The sequence below is a fragment of the Mytilus edulis genome, chromosome 1, assembly GCF_963676685.1.
Source record: "Mytilus edulis chromosome 1, xbMytEdul2.2, whole genome shotgun sequence".
In the NCBI taxonomy this organism is placed as follows: Eukaryota; Metazoa; Mollusca; class Bivalvia; order Mytilida; family Mytilidae; genus Mytilus; species Mytilus edulis.
The window spans coordinates 107,997,763-108,019,921 of NC_092344.1; the positions used below are offsets into that span (position 1 = coordinate 107,997,763).

The following is a 22,159-nucleotide window of genomic DNA, read 5'->3' on the forward strand; positions in this document are numbered from 1 at the left end:
TTAGTAGTAGAAATCAAAATACAGTAGACAACTTCAATTGATCAATAAATAGCGAATGCATATCATTTGTACCACCATGAATTAGTAAATAATTGATAACATTGATAAATACTCTCCTTGTGCTTGATTAGTTGATAAGTGATATATTAAATGTATGCCCCTCGGGCAGCAAACATCAGCACTTTTAAGGGACACATATTTAGCAATGGAATCTGACTCTATTACAAGTTTTCTCGGCTCTGCAAGGAAATAATTAAACAAATGACATAACAACGAAATTATATCCCGGTAAAAAAGTAAAAATAAATACCAAGAAAAATTCAAAACGGAAAGTATTTTATCAAAATTAATGGCAAAATTAAGAATTCAAACACATCAAATAATGGAAATCAACTGTCATATATTTTACTTGGTACATGCATTTCCTTATGTAGAAAATGGTGGATTTAACCTGGTTTTATAGCTAGCATAATCTCTCACTTGTAAGACAGATGCATACAATTCCATTATATTGACAACAATATGAAAAAAAAAAAGCAGACTTAAGGGGGCTCGCGGGTATAAATTTTTAAATATAGGATTTCACTATATTTTTCTACAAATAAACACTGTCATATACTTAATAGAAAAATAAAATAAAAAAATGGGGTCAACGTTAATTTAAGCTCGCAATCTGCCATCAAAAGAAGCATACATTTTTGTAAAAGTACTATTTTTCTGTTGAACTAATAGGAAAAATAGAGGTTAATATCGAAATAAAAAAAGAAAGAAATTACAGAAATCGCTTAAATTTTACAATAGTTAAGTTTAAGTACAGCTTAATCGAAAAAAATAATAAAAAGTAAAAATAACCGATGACTTAAAAAGATATTTCAGTTTTTATGCAAACAAATGGCTTTTTTGCACCAAAGGGAAATAATTTGGAGCCTTTTAAATTTTATATACATTTTTAAAGTCACCTGGGGCCTACGCGAATGGATTTTTTGGGTTGATTTTTTTACCATATGATAAAGTAACAACTAATAAACTAATAAATAAAATGTGTAATGAAAAACAAATGTTTTTGCTGAAATGTTTGTTCTCTCGAGCCTCCTAAATACATGTAGGTAAAAATGTCTAAAATAGGAGTATAATAGTCAACATTGTGTTATAATCCTTCTCACTATAAAAGCAAAGAAAAATGTTAACAATGAAAAACGAAACAGCATATAGACAAAGCACATTCGCAAAAATTAATGACATGAATACAAAAAATTGTCATAACGCTATGACATAATTGCGGAGTTTAAAAGTACCGAGCCACGGCAAAAGGATATTATCGAAAATAAGTAGGAGTAAAGGTTAATCATTTACAAAGACAATTAAGAGAATACCTTGACACGTTATTAAGATGATAAACAACGTCAGTACCTAGAATCTATACTTCAAGACCATTATGTATTTTTTGTACGGAATATTTATCAACAAGTTCTTGGTATCTTTCGATGATTATTTTAGTGAAAAAGGACAAGACTTTGACATAACCCTGGTTTATCAACTTTCTGCTCACACACTACATACTTATCAATCAAAATAAAGAATACTCAGAATTATTTCTGCCGAGGTCCACGTGGTAATTATCAATTTTTTAAAACAAAAACAAAATCACAAAGACGAAAATATCAAAACAAACATATAAATAAATCTAACAAAGACGTCAACAAACAGTCAATTTGACAAAAACGTCAATAAAAACTTTGTGTAGTTGATAGTATACATCGTAAATAGTATGTCCGATTCTCACTTTAGGATCCACCTGCACCAGGAACGACCAGAGTAACAAAATCTATATTTAAAGATTTTACTATGATGTTCAATGAAAGTACATAAAAATCATATATTTTTTTAATCCTAGAAGTAACCCATCATATTTAATGGGAAGTGACATTTTTCAAGAGGAAGAAGCAAAATATATTCCTTTTTTAGTCAAAAGCTAGAAGTGAATTTTGCTAACCGGAAGTTGTTAATTATCTCTCTTATTAAAGGAAAAAGGGCCTACTTATTTTTGGAATATGGGTGAAATAAACTTTGTATTAATGAACTTTTAAAAACGAAATCTATTATTTTTCATATTTTTTTTTTTTTTTTTTTTTTATCAAATATGAACTTGGGTATGTGGAAAGACTTGCAAACGATCTGAGATCTAATGATTTTAATTTTTTTTTCTCCCGGGTCTAGTATCGTTTGGCCCGCTTTTAAATATTTTGTATAATATAATATCGAAAAATGTATATGCTTTATGAAACTGGCACTGTACAACTGGACACATTTCCGTGTAATAGCTAACTCCAGAAATACTGTTTTCTTGATTCACTTTTGTTTTCTAAATGCTGAAGCATCAACTAAATGTATGTCTTACATTTGACATTTCGGTTGAATTGTTGGTAAAATCTTGTGAAAATCATTATTACGCAGGATTAACCAAACTGTACTTTTAATGGTCAGGTTTTGGATAAAAAAAACATATATTTCAAGCTGTGGAGAAAATCTCAAGTTGAATGCCATGAACGCTTCCTAATAAGGTCAGTGAGAAGAATTTAAACGAAAGGGTAAAAGTGCCACTTGGTGTCACCGTTTTTTTTCTGTTCTTAAAACATCGATAGCAACACTTACAAAAATGAGTAAGAAATAACAATTAAATATATATTTGCATTTAAAAGAATGACGTTTGTTTCAAAACAAAATAATATACACATGGAAAGTTTTAGGTCTCATGTAATTTTCGCGTATAGTAAATTGATAACGAGAGTTCAGTAAAAGTTATTATTAGACGCTAACTTCTTTTGTTTTTTTAATGGCAGTTGAAGATTGTTACACTGATAGCACTACATACCAAGGAAAAGTCACATGTACGTCTTCTGGTATTCCATGCAGCTTCTGGACCAATCAGCCCTATAAGCCAGCAGGTCCAGATATGAAAACCAACTATTGCAGAGATCCAACCAGTGACGGAGCTCCTTGGTGTTATACTTCAGATCCTAATGTGCCCTACGACTATTGTCCAGTACCAAAATGTTGAAGTTGTTATTTGTATTGATTAGTGTCATTTCCGCATGAAGGTTGCTGTTGAATGTAATATTTTTATCTATTTCGAAAGAAAAAAAATATGGTAGAACTGATTACTGCATTCTTTGATGTATATAAAAGGACTTACAACATACACTAGAAACACAAAGCTTTGTTGGTTCCAATTTAGATTTATCCAAGGCATTTGGAAGTTAATTCTCTACTTTAAAATATGCAATTAAACAATAGTAATGTATAGTATGTTAATTCTGCGAAGAAGAACCTGAGACAATAGAACAATTATTTGGGAGTTATGTTCTCCAGTCTCTGTCATGCATTAAGCAATTGAATTTCTAAAATCACAATTATTGAACTTTCTTTGAATATCAAAATAATTTTATTTGGTAACTTCGAAAATAATAAAAAAAAATTTATATAGAAGATTTTTTGGCTTACAAAATACCGTATCCGTGGTACAAAATTACGTTTTGCCAAATTTAAATGCTTTAAAACTTATTTAAAGAAAAACTTTACCTTAAAATAATACATTCTGCTGCAATTATTTTGTATCAATGGTTCTGATTGGATAACAAATAGCGTAAAATTCACTATCTCCTTTTCCGTAACTAAAGAAGCCGACATTTCGAATTGCTGAATGTATTGACATGTAATTTCTACAATAATAAGCCAAAAAAACTCACATGTTGCACCTAAAAATCTTCTTTTTATCAAACTTTATTACATTCCGAAACGGCACAGAAGCCAGAAAACGCCCGGTGTTTATGTTTGACGTCGGAAGCATACATAAGACGTCACCTAGTGTAGGGACCAAAGAAGATAACATCTTTTCGCGGAGTTTTCTTTAATGAAGATTTTACACTGAAGTAATGATTGAAATTTAAGTATGCACTTGTTTTGAATATAATAGAGATAACTGTATTGTATTTGAAGCTTTGCGGGCGTCCATCGGTAGTTTTACTGTCGCAAATATCTGTTTACCTGTCTCCGCTACGCGTCGCCAGGTTAACTAAATTTGCAACAGTTAAACTACCGATGGACGTCCTTAAAGCTTCAAATACAATACACTGTTAATTTGGATCAAGATAGACGGTATATAAACTCAACTTAGATACCAGGATTAAATTTATTTAACATTCAAGATTTTCATCTTTGCTATTAATTCAAACTGGTTCATGATAAAGCATAGGGTCTTTTACATAGGGTTGGATAACATGAAAATGAAAAAAATTAACCGGAGGTGACTTAATGAGAACCGGAAAAGCTATAGTTTGAAATTACTTCATGTTAAAATAAATAGAAACTATGTATTTTTGAAATCCTTTGAAAGGAATCATATGAACCAGAAGCGACATGTTCAAACTGAGAGAATCAAATTATATCCTTTATTTCAAACAAAGGTGCATAACTACTTTCAGTTTTGACATTTTTGATAAATACATGATCATATATGAAAGTGACTTTCTTAAACCGGAAATTGTAATTTATTTCCCTTATTTCAAAAACAAAGTAATCGATGAAACATACTTTTTAAACGCGAACCTACTTTTTTACTCCAAATTTTCTAATCAAACATGAATTTCGATAAGTTGGTATACCTACAAATATTCTGCGATCGATTGATTTTAAATGGTTTTTTTCTCCCGCCACTTTTATTTCTCGCAGGTGTTTTAATTTCGCAGGATGCCGCTTTGATATTTGGTATATGATATCGAAAAGTTTGAACACTTTTGAAACTAAAGACTCCTCTTTGTAACAGTTATCTCCTCAAATACTGTTTTCTTTAAACAAAAAATTGTTTTCTAAATGCTGAAGCATTAAATAAATGCGTATTTTATCTTTTTGTTACATTTTTGTTGACTTCCGGTTAAAATTTCGTAAAAATTATTGTTTTATATGATTAACCAAAAATTACTCCTTAATGATCAGTCTGATTTCGGATTAAAACACATATTTCAAGTTTTAGAGATAATCTCAAGTTGACTGCCATGTACGCTACATGATAAGATCAGTGAAAAGAATTTCAACGAAAGCCTATTAGGGCCGCTTGGTGTCGGAGTGTTTTTGCGTGAACTCCCTGAGAGGTTCACGCCTATTTATTAGTGAGGTTTGGAAGAGTCTATGGGCCATTCGATATCCTGGAAACGTCTCAAAAATTTCGATCATTTATACAAGAAGTTACTTGTGTCTTTGAGACGATCCCTCTACTGGGAGATAACCATGTGAAATAGTACTTTTTCTTCTGTCAATTTTCATTCGTAGATAGGAAAGTAAAACATTAACGTGCACAAATGTTTAAATTTTCCAGTTGTAATTGGTTTTTGATAGAAATAAGCGTTTGATGTGAAAGTTTCTTAACAAGTATAATGACAACGCAATTATATTTGTTTTGAGCTGAGACCTGTTTTCTTTGTGTATGTTGTACTAGTTCAATTATACAATACCACGTGCCAGTGTGCATTGTTACAATAAACTGATTATACCTGAAGGTTTACCCACGTGATATTGTGTACTTCCATAATTTCGGTTCAAAATATTTATATGAGGTCGGAAAGCAGACTATAAGATAACATTACTGTCAAAAATATTATTTTATTTAATTATAAGAAAATAACAAAAATTAAGTAAAACACAAGGGAATATTTATTACTGTTTAGGAATCATGTTTCATTTAGAAGTTCAAGAATTAAATTAATATTTTTATTTTATATATTATCAATATATTTCAAAGTACAGACCTTACATGCGGCTATGTGGCATATAACAGAAATAGTATATAAATGATTAACAAAATTCACTTAAATGTAAGGAAATTTCATTGAAGTAATTTAATTAGTCAGTTTTTCAAACTTTGTTCAGTTTGAAAAAAAAGATTATGAAAAAGAAACACAGTTACCATCATGTCCCTTGTAAGTTTCTTTTTAACAGTATTTTAAAAGTAATTATAAATGCTTACTTTTGTTATTATCCAAGGCCATAGTTATACAATAACCTCTACATGCTTTCAGTGGTAAGTGATGAAATGAATCTCATGTTTCCATTAAAGATTTCAAATTTAAAAAAAAATGTGTTTTGTCATAGATGTACTTCAGTGATTCGAGATATAACTCCCTATATAAAAGGTCATTTATGTTTTATTCAGCCTAAGTAGTGTTATTTATTGTATATATGCATATATATATTTTATTATTAACTATTTTTTTTCCTCAGTTGTCATGATAGTTTGCAAGAAATAAAATGTATTTTGATTAGATATTTCTTTGTAAGTGTAGAATAAATAAGTGAGGCTCATATTAAGAATTTTGCAGATTTTCTGTATTTGGGTTAAGTGAAAATTAATACAAACATATTCTTTTTATATGAATCTTTGTTTATTGAACTGTTCAAAGTATAAAATAAATAACATTTTTAGTTAAACGTTTTACAGGTTTTTTGACAGAAGAATACATAATATGTGCAACCTTATTAAATTGAAATATGAGTTAGCGTTTTGGAATATTTTAGAATTGAACTTTACTTTTGGACTATTTTCAATCTCGGTCTATTTCTGAAATTTATTCTTACATACTGTTGTTTTTTAACCCTATATGCTTACATTACCTATGCAAAATTTAAAATTGTTTGTATGCACATTGAACGACAAATCTATGTGACGTATACAAATTTTTGACGTCAGACACACAAATCAATGAATGTGTTTGTAGATAGATGTTTTTGTGTTCTGTTAAATTGTTCCTTTTGAAATTGTTATACGATTAATTCTATATATAACTTTTGGACTATTTTCAATCTCGGTCTATTTCTGAAATATATTCTTACATACTTTTGATTTTTTAACCCTATATGCTAACATTGCCTGTGTAAATTTAAAATTGTTTGTATGCACATTGAACGACAAATCTATGTGACGTATAACATTTTCTTACGTCAGACACACAAATCAATGAATGTGTTGGTAGATAGATGTTTTTGTGTTCTGTTAAATTGTTCCTTTCAAAATTGTTATACGATAAATTCTATATATACTTTTGGACTATTTTTAATCTCGGTCTATTTCTGAAATTTATTCTTACATACTTTTGATTTTTTAAACCTATATGCTAACTTTGCATATGTAAATTTTAAAATTGTTTGTATGCATTTTGAACGACAAATCTATGTGACGTATAAATTTTCTAAAGTCAGACACACAAATCAATGAATGTGTTTGTAGATAGATGTTTTTGTGTTCTGTTAAATTGTTCCTTTTAAAATTGTTATACGATGATGACTGATGTACCTATATTTTGACTTTTTTATTTATTGTGTCTGTTTAGTTAACGCATCAATGTAAATATAACGGAATTTGATGAGACTGTCATGAAAGTGAGAGGTTTGGCGCTATAGAACCAGGTTTAATCCACCATTTTCTACATTTGAAAATGCCTGTACCAAGTCAGGAATATGACAGTTCTTGTCCATTCGTTTTTGATGCGTTTTGTTATTTGATTTTGCCATGGGATTATAGACTTTTCGAATTGATTTTCCTCTAAGTTCATTATTTTTGTGATTTCATTTTTTTTACTATATGCTTTTTATGTACGCATGAATAAAGAATAAAACCATTTTCCATTCATCAACATTTTGTTTTTGTACTATAAATTGGATTAAAACTAACTTGGATAAGAAGAATAATCAAACAAACTAATAACTATTGTAAGTAACTTACTTGTACTGAAAAAATTGAATTAAATGAATCATTCTTGTTTGGTCCAAGAACACAAGTAAGAAATCCTTTTTGGCAGGAGGTTTTTAATGCTTTGACTGAACTACAAACCAAAATAGCTATTAAGAACGAATACGATTTTATCACATCTAATCTTTGGAATAATAAAGAAATTAAAATTTGGAATCAAATCCCTCTGTATAAAAAATGGACTGAAAAGGGCGTCTGGCTAATAAATGATTTAATTGATAATGATGGACATTTAATCAATTGGCAGGAATTTAAAAAAAAACATATGATATTGATACAAACTTTCTTATATTTCAAGGAGTAATGTCAGCTGTTTATTCCTATATGAAAAGTCTTAATATTAAAAGTAATCAGCTTATCAAGCCTTATGGGCCAATTATACCAACTACTATTTCTATTTTTATGAAATCTACAAAAGGATCAAAAGACATGTACAATGTTTTAAATGAAAAAAATAACAAATATCACATCACAGGAAAAGTGGTCCTTAATCTTAAATAGACATAATATTATTTGGAATAAAATATACAGACTTCCGTTTTACATTACTAAAAACTCAAAATTACAGTGGCTCCAATGCAGGATTAATCACAGAATTTTGGGAACTAATAAATTACTCTACAAAATTAAAGTGTCACAAAACAATAAATGCACTTTCTGTTCGGACTCAATAGAAACTATTGAACACATTTTCTGGACATGTCCAAAAGTTTTTGATGTTTGGGAAGAACTTAATAAATGGATATATTCAAAAGTCCAAATTGAACTACCACTTAATTTAGATATTATCTTATTTGGGATATTAGAAAAAACAGAAAATAACTACATAAGAAATCTCATAATACTATTAACTAAATACTATACATATGTTACAGGGAATTTGTAAAATCAGGGATTTTGTAAAATCACTGGACTAATCAGTGATTGTGTAAAATCACTAACAGTTTCAGTGGTTTTGTAAAATCCCTGAAATTGTTAGGGATTTTACAAAATCACTGAAATTAGAGCTAGGGATTTTGTAAAATCCCTGATTACAATAAAGTATAACATGCTATTAGAAATGTGTTTTTCTTAATATAAAGATAGACCAAATGAATGATCACTGACATCACTAATGATTTAGAAATATATTTGTTTAATAAACACTATGAGCTAGAACTTGTGTATAATGATAATGACTAAAAGGCATTTAAACAGGTATTTAGACCACTCTGAATTTGCTTATTTTTGCAAGACAAGTTTGGGTGACATCCCTACCAGTATAAGCTATTGATATGGGAATTTTCCTAACTATGCTGTACATGTCTTCAAGACATACATAATATTTTTAAAACATCTTCATCTGATGAATATCGTTTTTAACAATTTTTTAAAATCTTCACATTGAAGAACTTCATACCTTCATTTATCAACAAAATATTTACTTTATTTGGATTAAAAGAGTTGAGAAATTTAGAAACTTATTCAAAGTTATACCACTTTGTGATGGAATACATGTGTCTGATAAATGACCAAAGTAGGTAAAACTTTGTTTATTTTTGCTTGGTTAGATTAACCTATTCATACAAGTACAATATTTTCTGTTGTCTTTTTTTATTATTATTTTGTGAATATAAATGTTATTTTGTAGGCAGCAAATTAATAATACGACACTTTTTCATGCAGCAATAAGATGCTCTTGATCTGATATGCATGTAATATTTGCCACTGGATCACATACCCTAACCCACTCAATTTCTTATACCTTACATATGTGGTTTTCTTCTCTAATGACAGCAATCAACCTAATGTTCTGATCAGTTTTGATTTAAAAAAATTGATATAATTGGTTTTATTTTCTACAGTAATTATACAGAAAAACTATAAAAAACAGTAACTTTCTTTCAAACACGGTAGTGATAAGAGCTTGTTTTGTCTTCCTTCTGTGGCTCATTGACCAAATAATCCAAAATGTTTATCATATTTTCCCTGGTTCCATATGTTGCACTTTAATTTTACCTCAATTATTTGAAGTAACTTTTGTGTGTATGTTTGCTCTTGATTTCAAGACATTTGTGCCTGAGCCATTGTTCTACAGTATGTCAGTTGTTTTGTGCATGAAAACCGCTCACTTAATATTAAAATAAAGACTAAATTAACCTCAAACTTATTGAGTGACTGTGTTACTGTTGTAGTCTTTTTTCACAGAAATTCTTAATAAAAATGAATGAATGTATTTTACAAATTCCCCGAATTTAATCAGTGAATCTGTAAAAAAGATCTTAATTATTTCAGGGATTTTGTAAAATCACTAGTCAAAATCAGGGATTTTATAAAATCACTAATCAGTTCAGTGATTTTACAAATTCCCCGAAGTTTCAGTGATTTTACAAAATCACTGATTTCACAAATTCCCTGTAACATATACAAAACAAAAATGCAATGTGGACAAGTAAATAGTATAGCCTTAAAAAAATATCTTAAAGAAAATTTGTTTATTGAAAAAATAATATTTTATAAAAATAAACCACTGCAAAGAGCGTACACCTGCTGGAACCCCTGGCTCCAACTAATAGAATAATTTTCACGTAATAAAAATATCTACCCAATCCATGCTACCTCAGATTAAGATTTTCTATTTCTTTTCAAATTATTATTAATAATATTATATGTTTATAGAAGGATTCAAAATATCAACTTTATGTACTTGTTTCGATTTTGCTGATGTACTATGAACTTATTTACTATTGTAAAAATACATGTAGTTCTTTGCCAATAAACACATTACAAAAAAAAAAATTGGAACTGATTCAGCTGGTTATAGAGTATAAAAATTTTCCCAGGAAGCACACGTCATGCAAATATTTGATAAGAGTAAGATTTACCAACGGTTTGTATAGTCTATACTGAGATCAACAAGATATCATCCTGTACATGTTTATTTCTTTGCAAGCATACATACATTTGGTTTCTGGTGGATAGTCTTCTTATTGGCAACCTATTAGTTTTATATGTAAACAGAGTGTTTGTTTTGTTTTGCAAGCTGACATTCATTGGGTCTCTGTTGGATAGTTGTCTCATTGGCAACATATTAATATTTGTATAGAGTTATCTTTATTTATTTGCAAGCATACATTTATTTGTTTTCCTTAATTCCTACTGGTATATCACAACAGACCTCTTATGTTCTAGCAATTATCTTACCTCCAATAGATTTATAGAGATATGATTGGTTAAAGGACTACACGTGGTGAATATGTTTATTTGATATAGGGTGTCTTAAAAAATATAGGGTTAGTTACCATACATGATTAGTTACATATGGGGTTGCTAAGGAATTACTTCCCTTTCAAAACAAAAGAGATGCCACAACCCTTTATAAAATAACAACCTCCAAATATGTTGTCTGACAAAAACAAGCAATTGCATGATACTATCTTTGGTGAATTGATTTGTTGGAAGAAGGAAATGATGATGAAAGGTTGAAATAAGTTCATAAAACATAGTAAAATCTAACAAGTTGTTATTGTTGGCTTAACGGACTTACACCCTTTCGAAACAAAACAAAAAGAAATCTGAAAGGATTCAACAGACGAAGAAATTGATACAATTATGTAATGAATGATTGAAATAAATTCATAAAACAAATTCTATGCTAAAAACTTGTTATTGTTGGCATTTCTTTTCTGTATATACAAATGGAAGTAGGATCTTAATACAAAGTATTGAAGACTTGATAATTTTGATAGGCTGCTAGTCAAAATACCACATATGACGATGATCGGTAAGCAAAATTCGTTACACGGCTTGCTAGTGACCTGATATGATATATATTGTGTCAGTAAATTCCATTTGGGAAAACGAGCTTCACTCTCACCCCATATTGAATAATATATCGTATTAGGTCACTAACACCATGTAACTAATATTATTATGAACACCAGATCCTGCTATCTGACTAACCAAATTATAATTGAATTAAACATTAACACAACAACAAAAAGATAAAACGCTAGAGGTCGACATACTAGCACCTAAATGATAATCATGCTTCAAAGTCATGTATAAAGGTCTTACTGGTGCTGTATTTAGATAAGTAATGCCAAAATCTCATTTAAATGTCCAACATGTGAGATGTTAAAACTTTAACACTAACCTGTCCATTCATCTTATATGTCCTCGTTGCTTACATTTACAATTAAAGTATGTATGGTTGTCAAAGACAGCTTCGTAAAATGAGTGGAGAATAATCAAAAGAATTAAGGGGAAAAGCGTCTGTAGATATGAATTTTAAAAGTTTTAAAATAAATGCAGCTATATAAAAAAATCAAATTTAGGACTGACATTTATGTTGCAGTGTCAAAGCAATTTGCCTTAGACACTAGATTTTGAAGAAACTGGGATTTTGAATTTCAATATTGAACACAAAGTAAAAATGATCTACACTCCAAAGTAATAAACAAAGTAGTCCAGCCTTATAAGGTAAAAAAGTGTATACCCTTTTTTATATTTGAGTCAACTTCAACAAAACCTTTTATTCACTTGTGTGCAAGAATCTACACATACTTACATATTTTCAATAATGTTGTTTTAACTAAGCTCATCATTATCTAATTCATAGTAGATTATTTCAAAGCAAAAGCCAAAACATTCAGCAACAATCTTGGTGACCAGTCACCAGTCTTGAGTTCACGTACTGCTTTGTTTAAAGAACACCAACTTATTTTAAACACCGATAGTAGAAAGTGATAAATTGAGTAAGGAATGATAGTATTGTAACGTTTTTCGTTTATTACATGCATCAGTGGTTTTTATTATCATGGTATAATTAGATTACTTATTCTCATTAACCGTTACAATGTATTTTTATCAGAGTGTGCTGTCAAATCCACCATGTTTATCATCTAGTTCCCCGTTGCTATGTTTATACAGGTGCCTCGGTTGACCCCAGCTTCGGTTGACCTTAGCTCCGGGCTCCGGGCTCCGGGCTCCGGGCTAGAGTAGTATAAAAGAGAGAAATAGTTGTAGAGAAAGAGATACGATATACGAGGAGGAGAGACAATTTGTGTACGAGAGGAGTGTACATAGGAGATGATTTAGAATTATGTCACTGTATTGTTGAGCCTGCTGTTTAGATGTTGTAAATTTATTTTACTGTCACATGAACTTTGGACTTGGATAATACAGTATTGAACTTTTAATCGACTTTGTGTTGGGATCCCGCTAACATGTTTAACCCCGCCACATTATTTATGTATGTGCCTGTCCAAAGTCAGGAGCCTGTAATTCAGTGGTTGTCGTTTGTTTATATGTTACATATTTGTTTTTCGTTCATTTTTTTACATAAATAAGGCCGTTAGTTTTCTCGTTTGAATTGTTTTACATTGTCTTATCGGGGCCTTTTATAGCTGACTATGTGGTATGGGCTTTGATCATTGTTGAAGGCCGTACGGTGACCTATAGTTGTTAATGTCTGTGTCATTTTGATCTTTTGTGAATATTTGTCTCATTGGTAATCATACCACATCTTCTTTTTTTATATTTGTGTTTATGTTAACTTGCAAGACTTCGTTCAAATTGCACCAGGATTCATTTATTTATTTTTGTGACCAGGATTCCCTTAATCACGCTACCAGCAGATTTTTAGGGTAACCCTGTTGAAGAGTAGACTTGGCATCGTCCGTGAACGAGTGAAACTTATACACCCAACAACACAGTACAAACACAAAAATAAACACTTTACTTCAAGTTGTATCACGGCAAACAAACCAAACTAAACCTTTCCTTCACAGTTTAATATATAATTGCCTTTGAATGAGAGATTTATCTTTACAAACAAAATAAAGTGACATGCAAAGTTTTAGTTCTCATGTTACCTTCGTTTTAAGTAAATTGATAACAAGAGCCCAGAAAAGTTTATATTAGATGCTAAATTATGATTTTATGATATATGAAGATTGTTATATTGATATATCATGGAAACGTCACATGTACGTCTGCTGGTATTCTGTTCGATGTCTGGACTATTGTTGTGAAGGGATTTTATGTTTTTTGTTGTATTTGATTTTAAACATATTTTATTCATTAAGATATGAAAAGGATGGAGCAACAGGCACAGCCTATAAAAGCTCTCTCCATATTACATGTACAAGGTATAATTCAATTACAACTGTATTTAAAATAATGCAATATAATGGAACATGCATGCTACTTGTGAGCACACACGAGCAAAAATATGTTAACAGTGTTACTTACTAAATGCAAAGTATATTTAAATATAAAGGCAATTAATCATCAGTTATTTAAAGTACCTTGAAACATGCAAATATCTATTATAAGTCATTAGAAATATATTTATGGCTTGAAAGAGACATTAAGCATGCTTAGTGGATCAAATGTATTAATGTTGGAGTGTAGAAAAAAATAACAAAATAAAACTAGATGAAACAAAAATTAAGAAGGTTTCAAACAAAACGATGAGTGTCACTGATATATTTCTGAACAGATTTAAAAATAGCAATATTCATATCATATGAAAATAATCTGTTTCCAAAAAGTAGTAAAAGAACAAGTTTTTTGTTGTATGAGGCTTCACAGGGAGGTCACTTGTTAATGTTGGTATTATGGTTGTCTTCGAGGGTTTCTTTATTGATGAACATGATGTTGATTTCCATTCTCTCGTTTGCTATACTGTTCTTTTAGAAAGAAAGATGTCTGGACATCTGGGGACTTCATGTCGTTGTTATGGACTGGCTTGGCATCGAGAGTGGGACTCGCGCCTCCTACCCTTTTTAATGAAATAAATAAGACAACTTAATTTGCTGGTAGGAACAAGAATTGTAATGTTATTCTTTTCTTTTCTTATCATAAAATATCACAATGCATAAATCATACATATTGATAATAGATAATATTATCAATTGACTATAACACATGTATTTCTATTTCAAATATTGTTTAAATTAACTTATGAACTACGTTCATCCTATTTGTTATACATGGAGTGAATAAACTCATGAAACGCATTTACTAAAATTTATATATATTAATTTTCAAATTTATTGAACTATTTCCTATTAATTTGCAATTAATTTCTTTTTTTAAATAACTTTAAGGAACATTATATAACTTACCTTTTTAATGAAAGAAATAAGACAACTCAATTTGCTGGTAGGAAGTTGAAACAAGGATTGTTATGTACGGACAGTAGACTTATATTTGCTTTTATAGTCACTATTCATTACCCGACATTCCTGTTCCAAGCCGAGATTGAGCCTTCTTTGCAAACGTTAGGTTATTATTTCTTAAATTAAATAGAATGATATTTTTTGGAAGAATTTCAATTTCTGATCTTTATAATAAAAGATGATTAAAGATTTGTTGAATTTTAATTAGTATCTTGTGTACGTCAACCTTCGTATCTAAACCTTTTGATTGGTTATTAACAACATTCTTGTGTGCATTAATGTTTAACTGAATATTCATGATGATAAAGTATCTACAAATTCTGTGAATATGGTAATAACCTTGGATTTAATAGCAATTCATCATGTCCGACAATTTACTGACCTCATATCTTTCATTTAGCGTGCCAAATAACTGATTTATTTGAAATTTATATCCAATTCACTTTTAATTATCTTAATCAACTACAAACATATACTATTGTTTTACTAAGATCTACTTTACAATGCAAAGGCTTTTTAACTTTTTAGGATTCGAGCGTCACTGATGAGTCTTTTGTAGACGAAACGCGCGTCTGGAGTATATACAAAATGTTGTCCTGATATCTATGATGAGTTTATTTACAACCACTGGGTCGATACCACTGCTGGTGTAGATTTATTTCCCCGAGGGTATCACCAGCCCAATAGTCGGCACTTTTTGTGCTGACATGAATTATCATTGATATGGTTATATTTATAAATTAACTGTTTACAAAGTTTAGAATTTTTGAAATACTAAGGCTTTTCTACCTCAGGCATAGATTACCTTTGCTGGATTTGGCAAAACTTTAAGGAATTTTGGTCCTCAATGCTCTTCACCTTCGTACTTGATTTGGCCGTTTAACTTTTTGGGATTCGAGCGTCACTGATGAGTCTTTTGTAGACGAAACGCGCGTCTGGCGTAAATACAAAATTTTGTCCTGATATCTATGATGAGTTTATTTACTACAATTTTTAACTATTTCTAGAAACGTCATTAATCCTTTCATAACACTAGCTACTGTACAAAACCATCAGGTCTAGCTAGGAATACAAGCTATTGAAAAAATCCAGACAAAACAGGAGTTCCTTGGTGTTATAATATCCTCATTTACGCTGTGACTTTTGTCCAGTATTTTTTTCTTAAAACTTTATTTCTATTTTCTACTGTCGTCTTCATATTATGGTTGCTATTGTATTAGTTTTGTTTATACAAATGAATATATTAATTTTGTCTATTTAAATCATTAAACTGACTTCTGGTAAACATTGTTTTCATCTGCAGATTACTGTATTCTTCGATAGATATATAAAAGTAATTATGGTAAATATATACTCTAGAAAAAGACCATCTCATAAAAAGTGGGTTTCTTTTGTCTTTTGTCTATCATTTCTTACATCTTTTTTTAATTTATGAGATTCTCCTAGTAGTTGTTTGTTGCCTCTTTTGCGTTTACAATCGATTAATGAGATTTGAACATCAGTGAACTACTGTTAATTTTTCAATGCAAAGGCTATTAATTTGGCTCGTCACACGCGCGTTTCTTCTACAAAAGACTCATCATTGGCACTAGAATCAAAATTAGTCGAAAAGCCGAACATTTCTTCCAAATACTGCAAAAGCAAAGTTTGCTGGGGTTGAAAACCCTTGTGTCTTGAATAATTCCATAATTTATGAACAGTTAATTTACAGAAAATAAACATATCGATGATATTTCTATGGACGCAAAGGTGCTGCCTACTGGCCTGGTAATATTCTTCTGGGCGAAATGTGAATGTAAGAAAGGTAGATCAAGTCAGTTAAAATTTCAAGTCGGGTATATAACGTCAATTTACAAATATGTCTAATATTAGTCATAACGTTAATTTTATTTTATACCTTATACATCAACGCATATGCCTTTTTATTTTTGTTCTTTCATCATCATTAACATCTCAAAATGAAATGTGCAAAGTTAAGTATGATTTTAACTTTAACAACGTACCATAGAGAATTTTCACTTTACTAGTGATATAATTATCATAAATATGTTCTCTGATCTTAAATATTTTATATAGTTTTTGTCGTTTTTGTTTTTTTTAATAATTGTATAAAAATTGTCGATATTCGATTATCATAGTTTGAAAATGATTAAGAATTAATTATATGGGTAAATGATACACCTAATTTAGAAAAGGAAACAAGCTTCGAGTACACGCAACAAGTTGTGTGCTCGTATCGGCCTACAAAGCAGGCAACAATGTTATGGTGGGTTTATGTTCGTCCTGACTAACATGCAGCCAAAATCGTGAGGTGGTATGACGTAAATACTACTTGGAAGTTCTAAAGAATGAATTCATATATCAATATGCATTCCGTTCAGCACTTTGCAAAGATTCATATAGAAATCAATCATTTCATTATCACATCGAAGCCTAATGCATGGTTTGAAACTTTACAGGTCCGAACTATGTTATTATAACCTCCCTATAAGGCATCGAATCAGTGTATTCGAAAAAGTGCAGATGACCTTTTATAAAAATTTGCTTGGCGTGTTTATCGCAGTTAAATTTGTTTGGTCGTTATGAATTTTCTTAGTGCATGTAATAGGCAATTCATAACACCAAACATAAATATATTTAGGTGGTGCTTAACTTTTAGCGGACTGTATATTATTTTATTCACATTGTATATTACATGTATGTTATTCACATACGTGACACTTTCCATTTGACATATGCATTATTTAACGTCTGTTATCGGTATATAATCCTTTGTATAAATTTCTATTGATATTCTTTAAACTTTATATTAATTTTACTAAGATTTAGCCATTTTTTTTTTCCAATTTATATACTCTGTTTAAAAAAAATATCCCATTTTGTTTGACACTTAGGGGTCTAAGTTATGTTTTTTATTAATTGAAGATATTTTTATGTCAAATCTTTGATTTTAATGCTTTTATATCGGTATACATATTGATTTTGTTATTAATATTGTTATGCACATTTGCACATTTACGGTCCGACAATCTGTCGATACCTATATTTTGGCATTGAAAAATATGACGTTTCTGGTAAATGTAAATGAGTCCCATAATTTTTTATAGACTTTAAATTAACTTTCAATAGCTGCAAGTACTCAGATATGTACATGTTTTTTCTTTTGTGTTTTTGTTTGTTGATAAAATTGATTTTGAAAGATTTTTTTTCGCATTTTAACGGACGCTATCACGAGTTAGTTGACTGTTATTGTTTATCGGTTTCACAGATGAAGATGAATACGTTTCCGTTTTTTTTTCCTTGAATGTGACCTACCAAATTTTGCGTATTACCGGGTTAGTAATTATATTAGCAACACAACGTGTGTTCCGTGTTTACCCTTCTGGAGCATCTGATACCACCCTTAGTTTTGATAACTATGTCTTCTATGTTGTGTTTTGTGAATTGTTGTTCTTCTTTTCGTTTTTTTTTTGCCATATCATTGTAAGTACTAGTGTATATTCGTCTAAAGAGTTTGAATTATCCTCTTATATCTTTTGCCTACCTTTTATATCTTGTTATGCGGTATAGGTTTTGCTCATTGTTTAAGGCCGTACAGTAACCATTTGTTGTAAATCTTCAACGTTATTTGGTCTTTGGAGTAGTTTTCTTGTCATTGCCAATAACTTAATGAACTTTTTTCTATCTGAAACGGTCCTTTTCAAACTTGTGCTCCGCGGTTTATTCAGTACAGTTCAATCGTTTGCAGTCAATCAAGATCTATGTGGAGACTAATTATTTGCTTGCACACATCTACAAACTAAATTTTTAACAGTACTGAATAAACTACACGCGAATTGTCAGAGAAGTTCTGAGATTTTCGCAGTTGATAATTCTGCAAGTTGACAAAAATACTGAACATGACTTTGATTACAAATATTTCAGAATTTTCAGATGATGATTTCTTCAAAATAACCATTTCAGATCAAAATTGATTTACTAAAAATTGCATGGCTTTGAAAATGTTATATTGTTACATATTTTGAGTATAAAGAAAACTTTAATGTTTCTAGCAAATGTTCATATAAATACTGCTCGCTTTACACAACTACGCAAAATGTTCTTATTCTTAATCTGGCAAATTGTTTATTCAATTTTGTTTCCTTATCAATATCAAAGTCAAGCTTGAATTTAAACGCATTAACATAAAGTCAACTCAAAATCTCGAAACGATATCGTCATTACAAGTAATCGCAAATGTCGTTTTGTTTTATGATAAAAGAGAAGAATATCGATGTATTTCAATTATGAAAAACTGTTTTTATTTTTTCTAAAAAACGGTCTAAAATACTTGAAACAAATACATATAAAACAAAATAGATATGATATAAATTTACTTGGTAACGTGTATTATATTTTTATATATCTGAGATTACTAGTACCTTTTCAAAATTGTCGAGATGTAACATTGGTTTATGAAAGAAATTTCACTGTTCTTTTTCACCTCAGATATCTGTAATCATAGATAAATGTCACTAAAAGTGCATATGTATTGTCTTTTAATAAAGAAAAAAGATAAAAGCATTTATGAATACATCACCTAAGGATATTTTACTTATTTGCTTTGATTTTCAAAATGTTCGAGTAACGATTGCGGATGTTTAACACTACATTCATAAGTCAATAAACTATAAATACAGTAGGTGATGGGTTAATATGTACAAAAACTAGTTAAGTTCTTTCAAAACTTTGATATTGTTGGTAACTTTTAAATGAAGAAAGTGCTATTTGTTCATGTTTCCATAAAGCTTTTGAAGTAATTTATTACAAAGAATGGTGTTAAATGGTTTTCTTTTGTATGTTTACGTTTATGCGATAGACGACAATGCTGAAACAGAATCCCGGAAAAGGAAGTGTTGTTATACATTTTCAAACGGAATATACATGGACAAAGCTGTTCTTATTAGCCATTATATATCTTATATATATACGTTAAATTAAATGAATACAAGAAATCGATGAAAATTTTATCTTCTATGTTGGTCCTAGATTCGCCAGCTATAAAAAAAATAATAACTCGACCAAGTTGACCAACGAAAAGACGAACACACAGTTGAATAAGGGATTAAAACTTATATACCAGTTTTAAAAAAATATAAACACCGAGTTATAAAAACTAATGCTCGTTCCATGATTGCAGTATAATGGATAAAAGTTCTACTTCAAATTTACCTTATTTCTAGAAATTATAACGGTTATAGCATACTGTTGGGTTTTGATTGTTTTTCATTATTTTGCAAAAGTATGGTCAATTCGTTTTCCCTTTTGTCTTTACAGAATTGCGAACAATCCTACTGAATATACAATGTGGGTTCGCACAATTTTAACAATAATGAATTTATAATTATGTCAATTTATCGATATAGTCTCTTTCGATTTTATAAAATTATTAACAAACAAAACACTGTTTTTGGGGGTTAATGTACACATTTAAAGACGGATTTAAGCATATTATTATATTATAAGGAAACGACATTTTTGAGTACTTTTGATCAATTTGCGTTTACGCAACACTGTTATCGAAAGGCGTCTCTGGTTAAAAGTGTTTTTATAAAATCATCAAAATGACGATTTATTTTTAGAATATAGTTTTGTTATGATAAGCAATTAGTTGACGTTCATGTAAGAAATAATTATGATCCTCTTATCATCTACCCATTCTTATATTCGAATGAATATTCTTACGGAACCATTTTATGCAACAACAAATAGAGGATAAGATGCTTAGCTGCGTTTCGAGACACAACACCATTGGTAAATACAATTCTGGCAAACATACAACCGATAATCCTGAAAGCAAAACACAGACTACAAAACATTGAATTCTACAGAATGACAGGGAAAGACTGCAGTCTTTGGTTCTATAGTGATAACCGTCACGACTAACTCTAAACGAGAAACTCAATCCACAAATTGAATATAAATTTTTTTCTTCTAATTATATGGGTATTTTTCTACATTTATTGTAACTAACGAAGCAATCGTGAAAATGATAATACCACATGTACTGATAGGACTGCTTTATACCTTCACTTAAAAAGGAATTGGAAGTGATACCAGGTGAGCATAGGTTGACGACACCGTTAGCCGAAGGGAAAATTATGAATAATGAATAAACATTTTCAACTAATTATATGGAGTTTATCTATCTATGTTTACTCAAGATTCAAAATATTTTGATAACCAGAAGTCTGTTTGAAACAGAGTGGCAAAGTGCTGTAATATTAAAACAGTAAATATGCAGAATAGAAGTGACGATCTAATTTGTATATATATCAATATGAAAACTAGATCAAAGCAATGATTTACATTGTTTAATTGTATTTAAGGAAAATTGGGGATTATGTGGCAAATAAGATCAAAATTATTGCAGAAAATCAACAGTTATCATTTTTATCACTATCAATTCGAAACATAGATTATTCACTTATTTGTTTGTGATTTGCTAGCGATTATTGTTTATAAAATAAATACAACCTTATCAATCCAAACAATCACATAGCTAGTCACTTAAGGTGAGCGCACCTTAGAACTTTTGCTTATAAAGATCATCTAAATTGGCTAGAGATTTAGGGGAAGACGTAAGATCTAAAACAACCTGTTTCAACCCGCCACTTTTTGCAGGAGCCTCTGGAGTTTGTTTATTTTCTATGATTTTTAGTTTACGTTTCTTTTATATATTTCGGAGTTTAGAATGACGTACATTTTCACTCAATTAGTACATATTTTTGTTACGGGCCAGATAAAGCACGCCTCCGGCTGCAGGATTGTTTTTTTGCTGTATTTAAGTCCAATGCATAGTTGGCCTTTGGCTTTCTTTATGTTGTTTGGTCGGGTTGTTGTCTCTTTGACAGATTCCCAATTCCCTTTCTCAATTTTATTCCATATTTATACTTCATTTGTTCTATATCTTTATTCATAAACTTGTTTTGGAAAAATCTTTGCTAGCACTGTGTGCTATAAGCCTCTTATAAGGTCTGAATTGACAAATATAAGATAGCAAGGCAAAATGCTGTTGATTTTTTCTATAATTTATGTATTTCCATATGTTTAGCATTTAAACAACAAAATGGGTAATAATCCTTACGGAGTTATTTTATTTTTATCAATTATTTATAAATATCATATATATCATGTACTGTAGTACGCCGCTAGA

At 30.0% G+C, this 22,159-nt stretch overlaps 2 protein-coding genes across 2 annotated transcripts in view; both read left to right on the plus strand.

Annotated features, from left to right (window-relative positions):
- Positions 1 to 3,058, plus strand: part of LOC139520721 (hepatocyte growth factor-like) — a 59,591-nt gene extending 56,533 nt beyond the window's left edge. The window contains exon 5 of the mRNA XM_071313605.1: positions 2,841 to 3,058. Coding sequence (XP_071169706.1) covers positions 2,841 to 3,058 — 218 coding nt within the window. The remainder of the gene's footprint in view (positions 1 to 2,840) is intronic.
- LOC139497637 (mucin-22-like) overlaps positions 1 to 22,159 on the plus strand; it is a 326,590-nt gene that overhangs the window by 234,137 nt on the left and 70,294 nt on the right. The gene's annotated exons all lie outside the window — the stretch shown is intronic.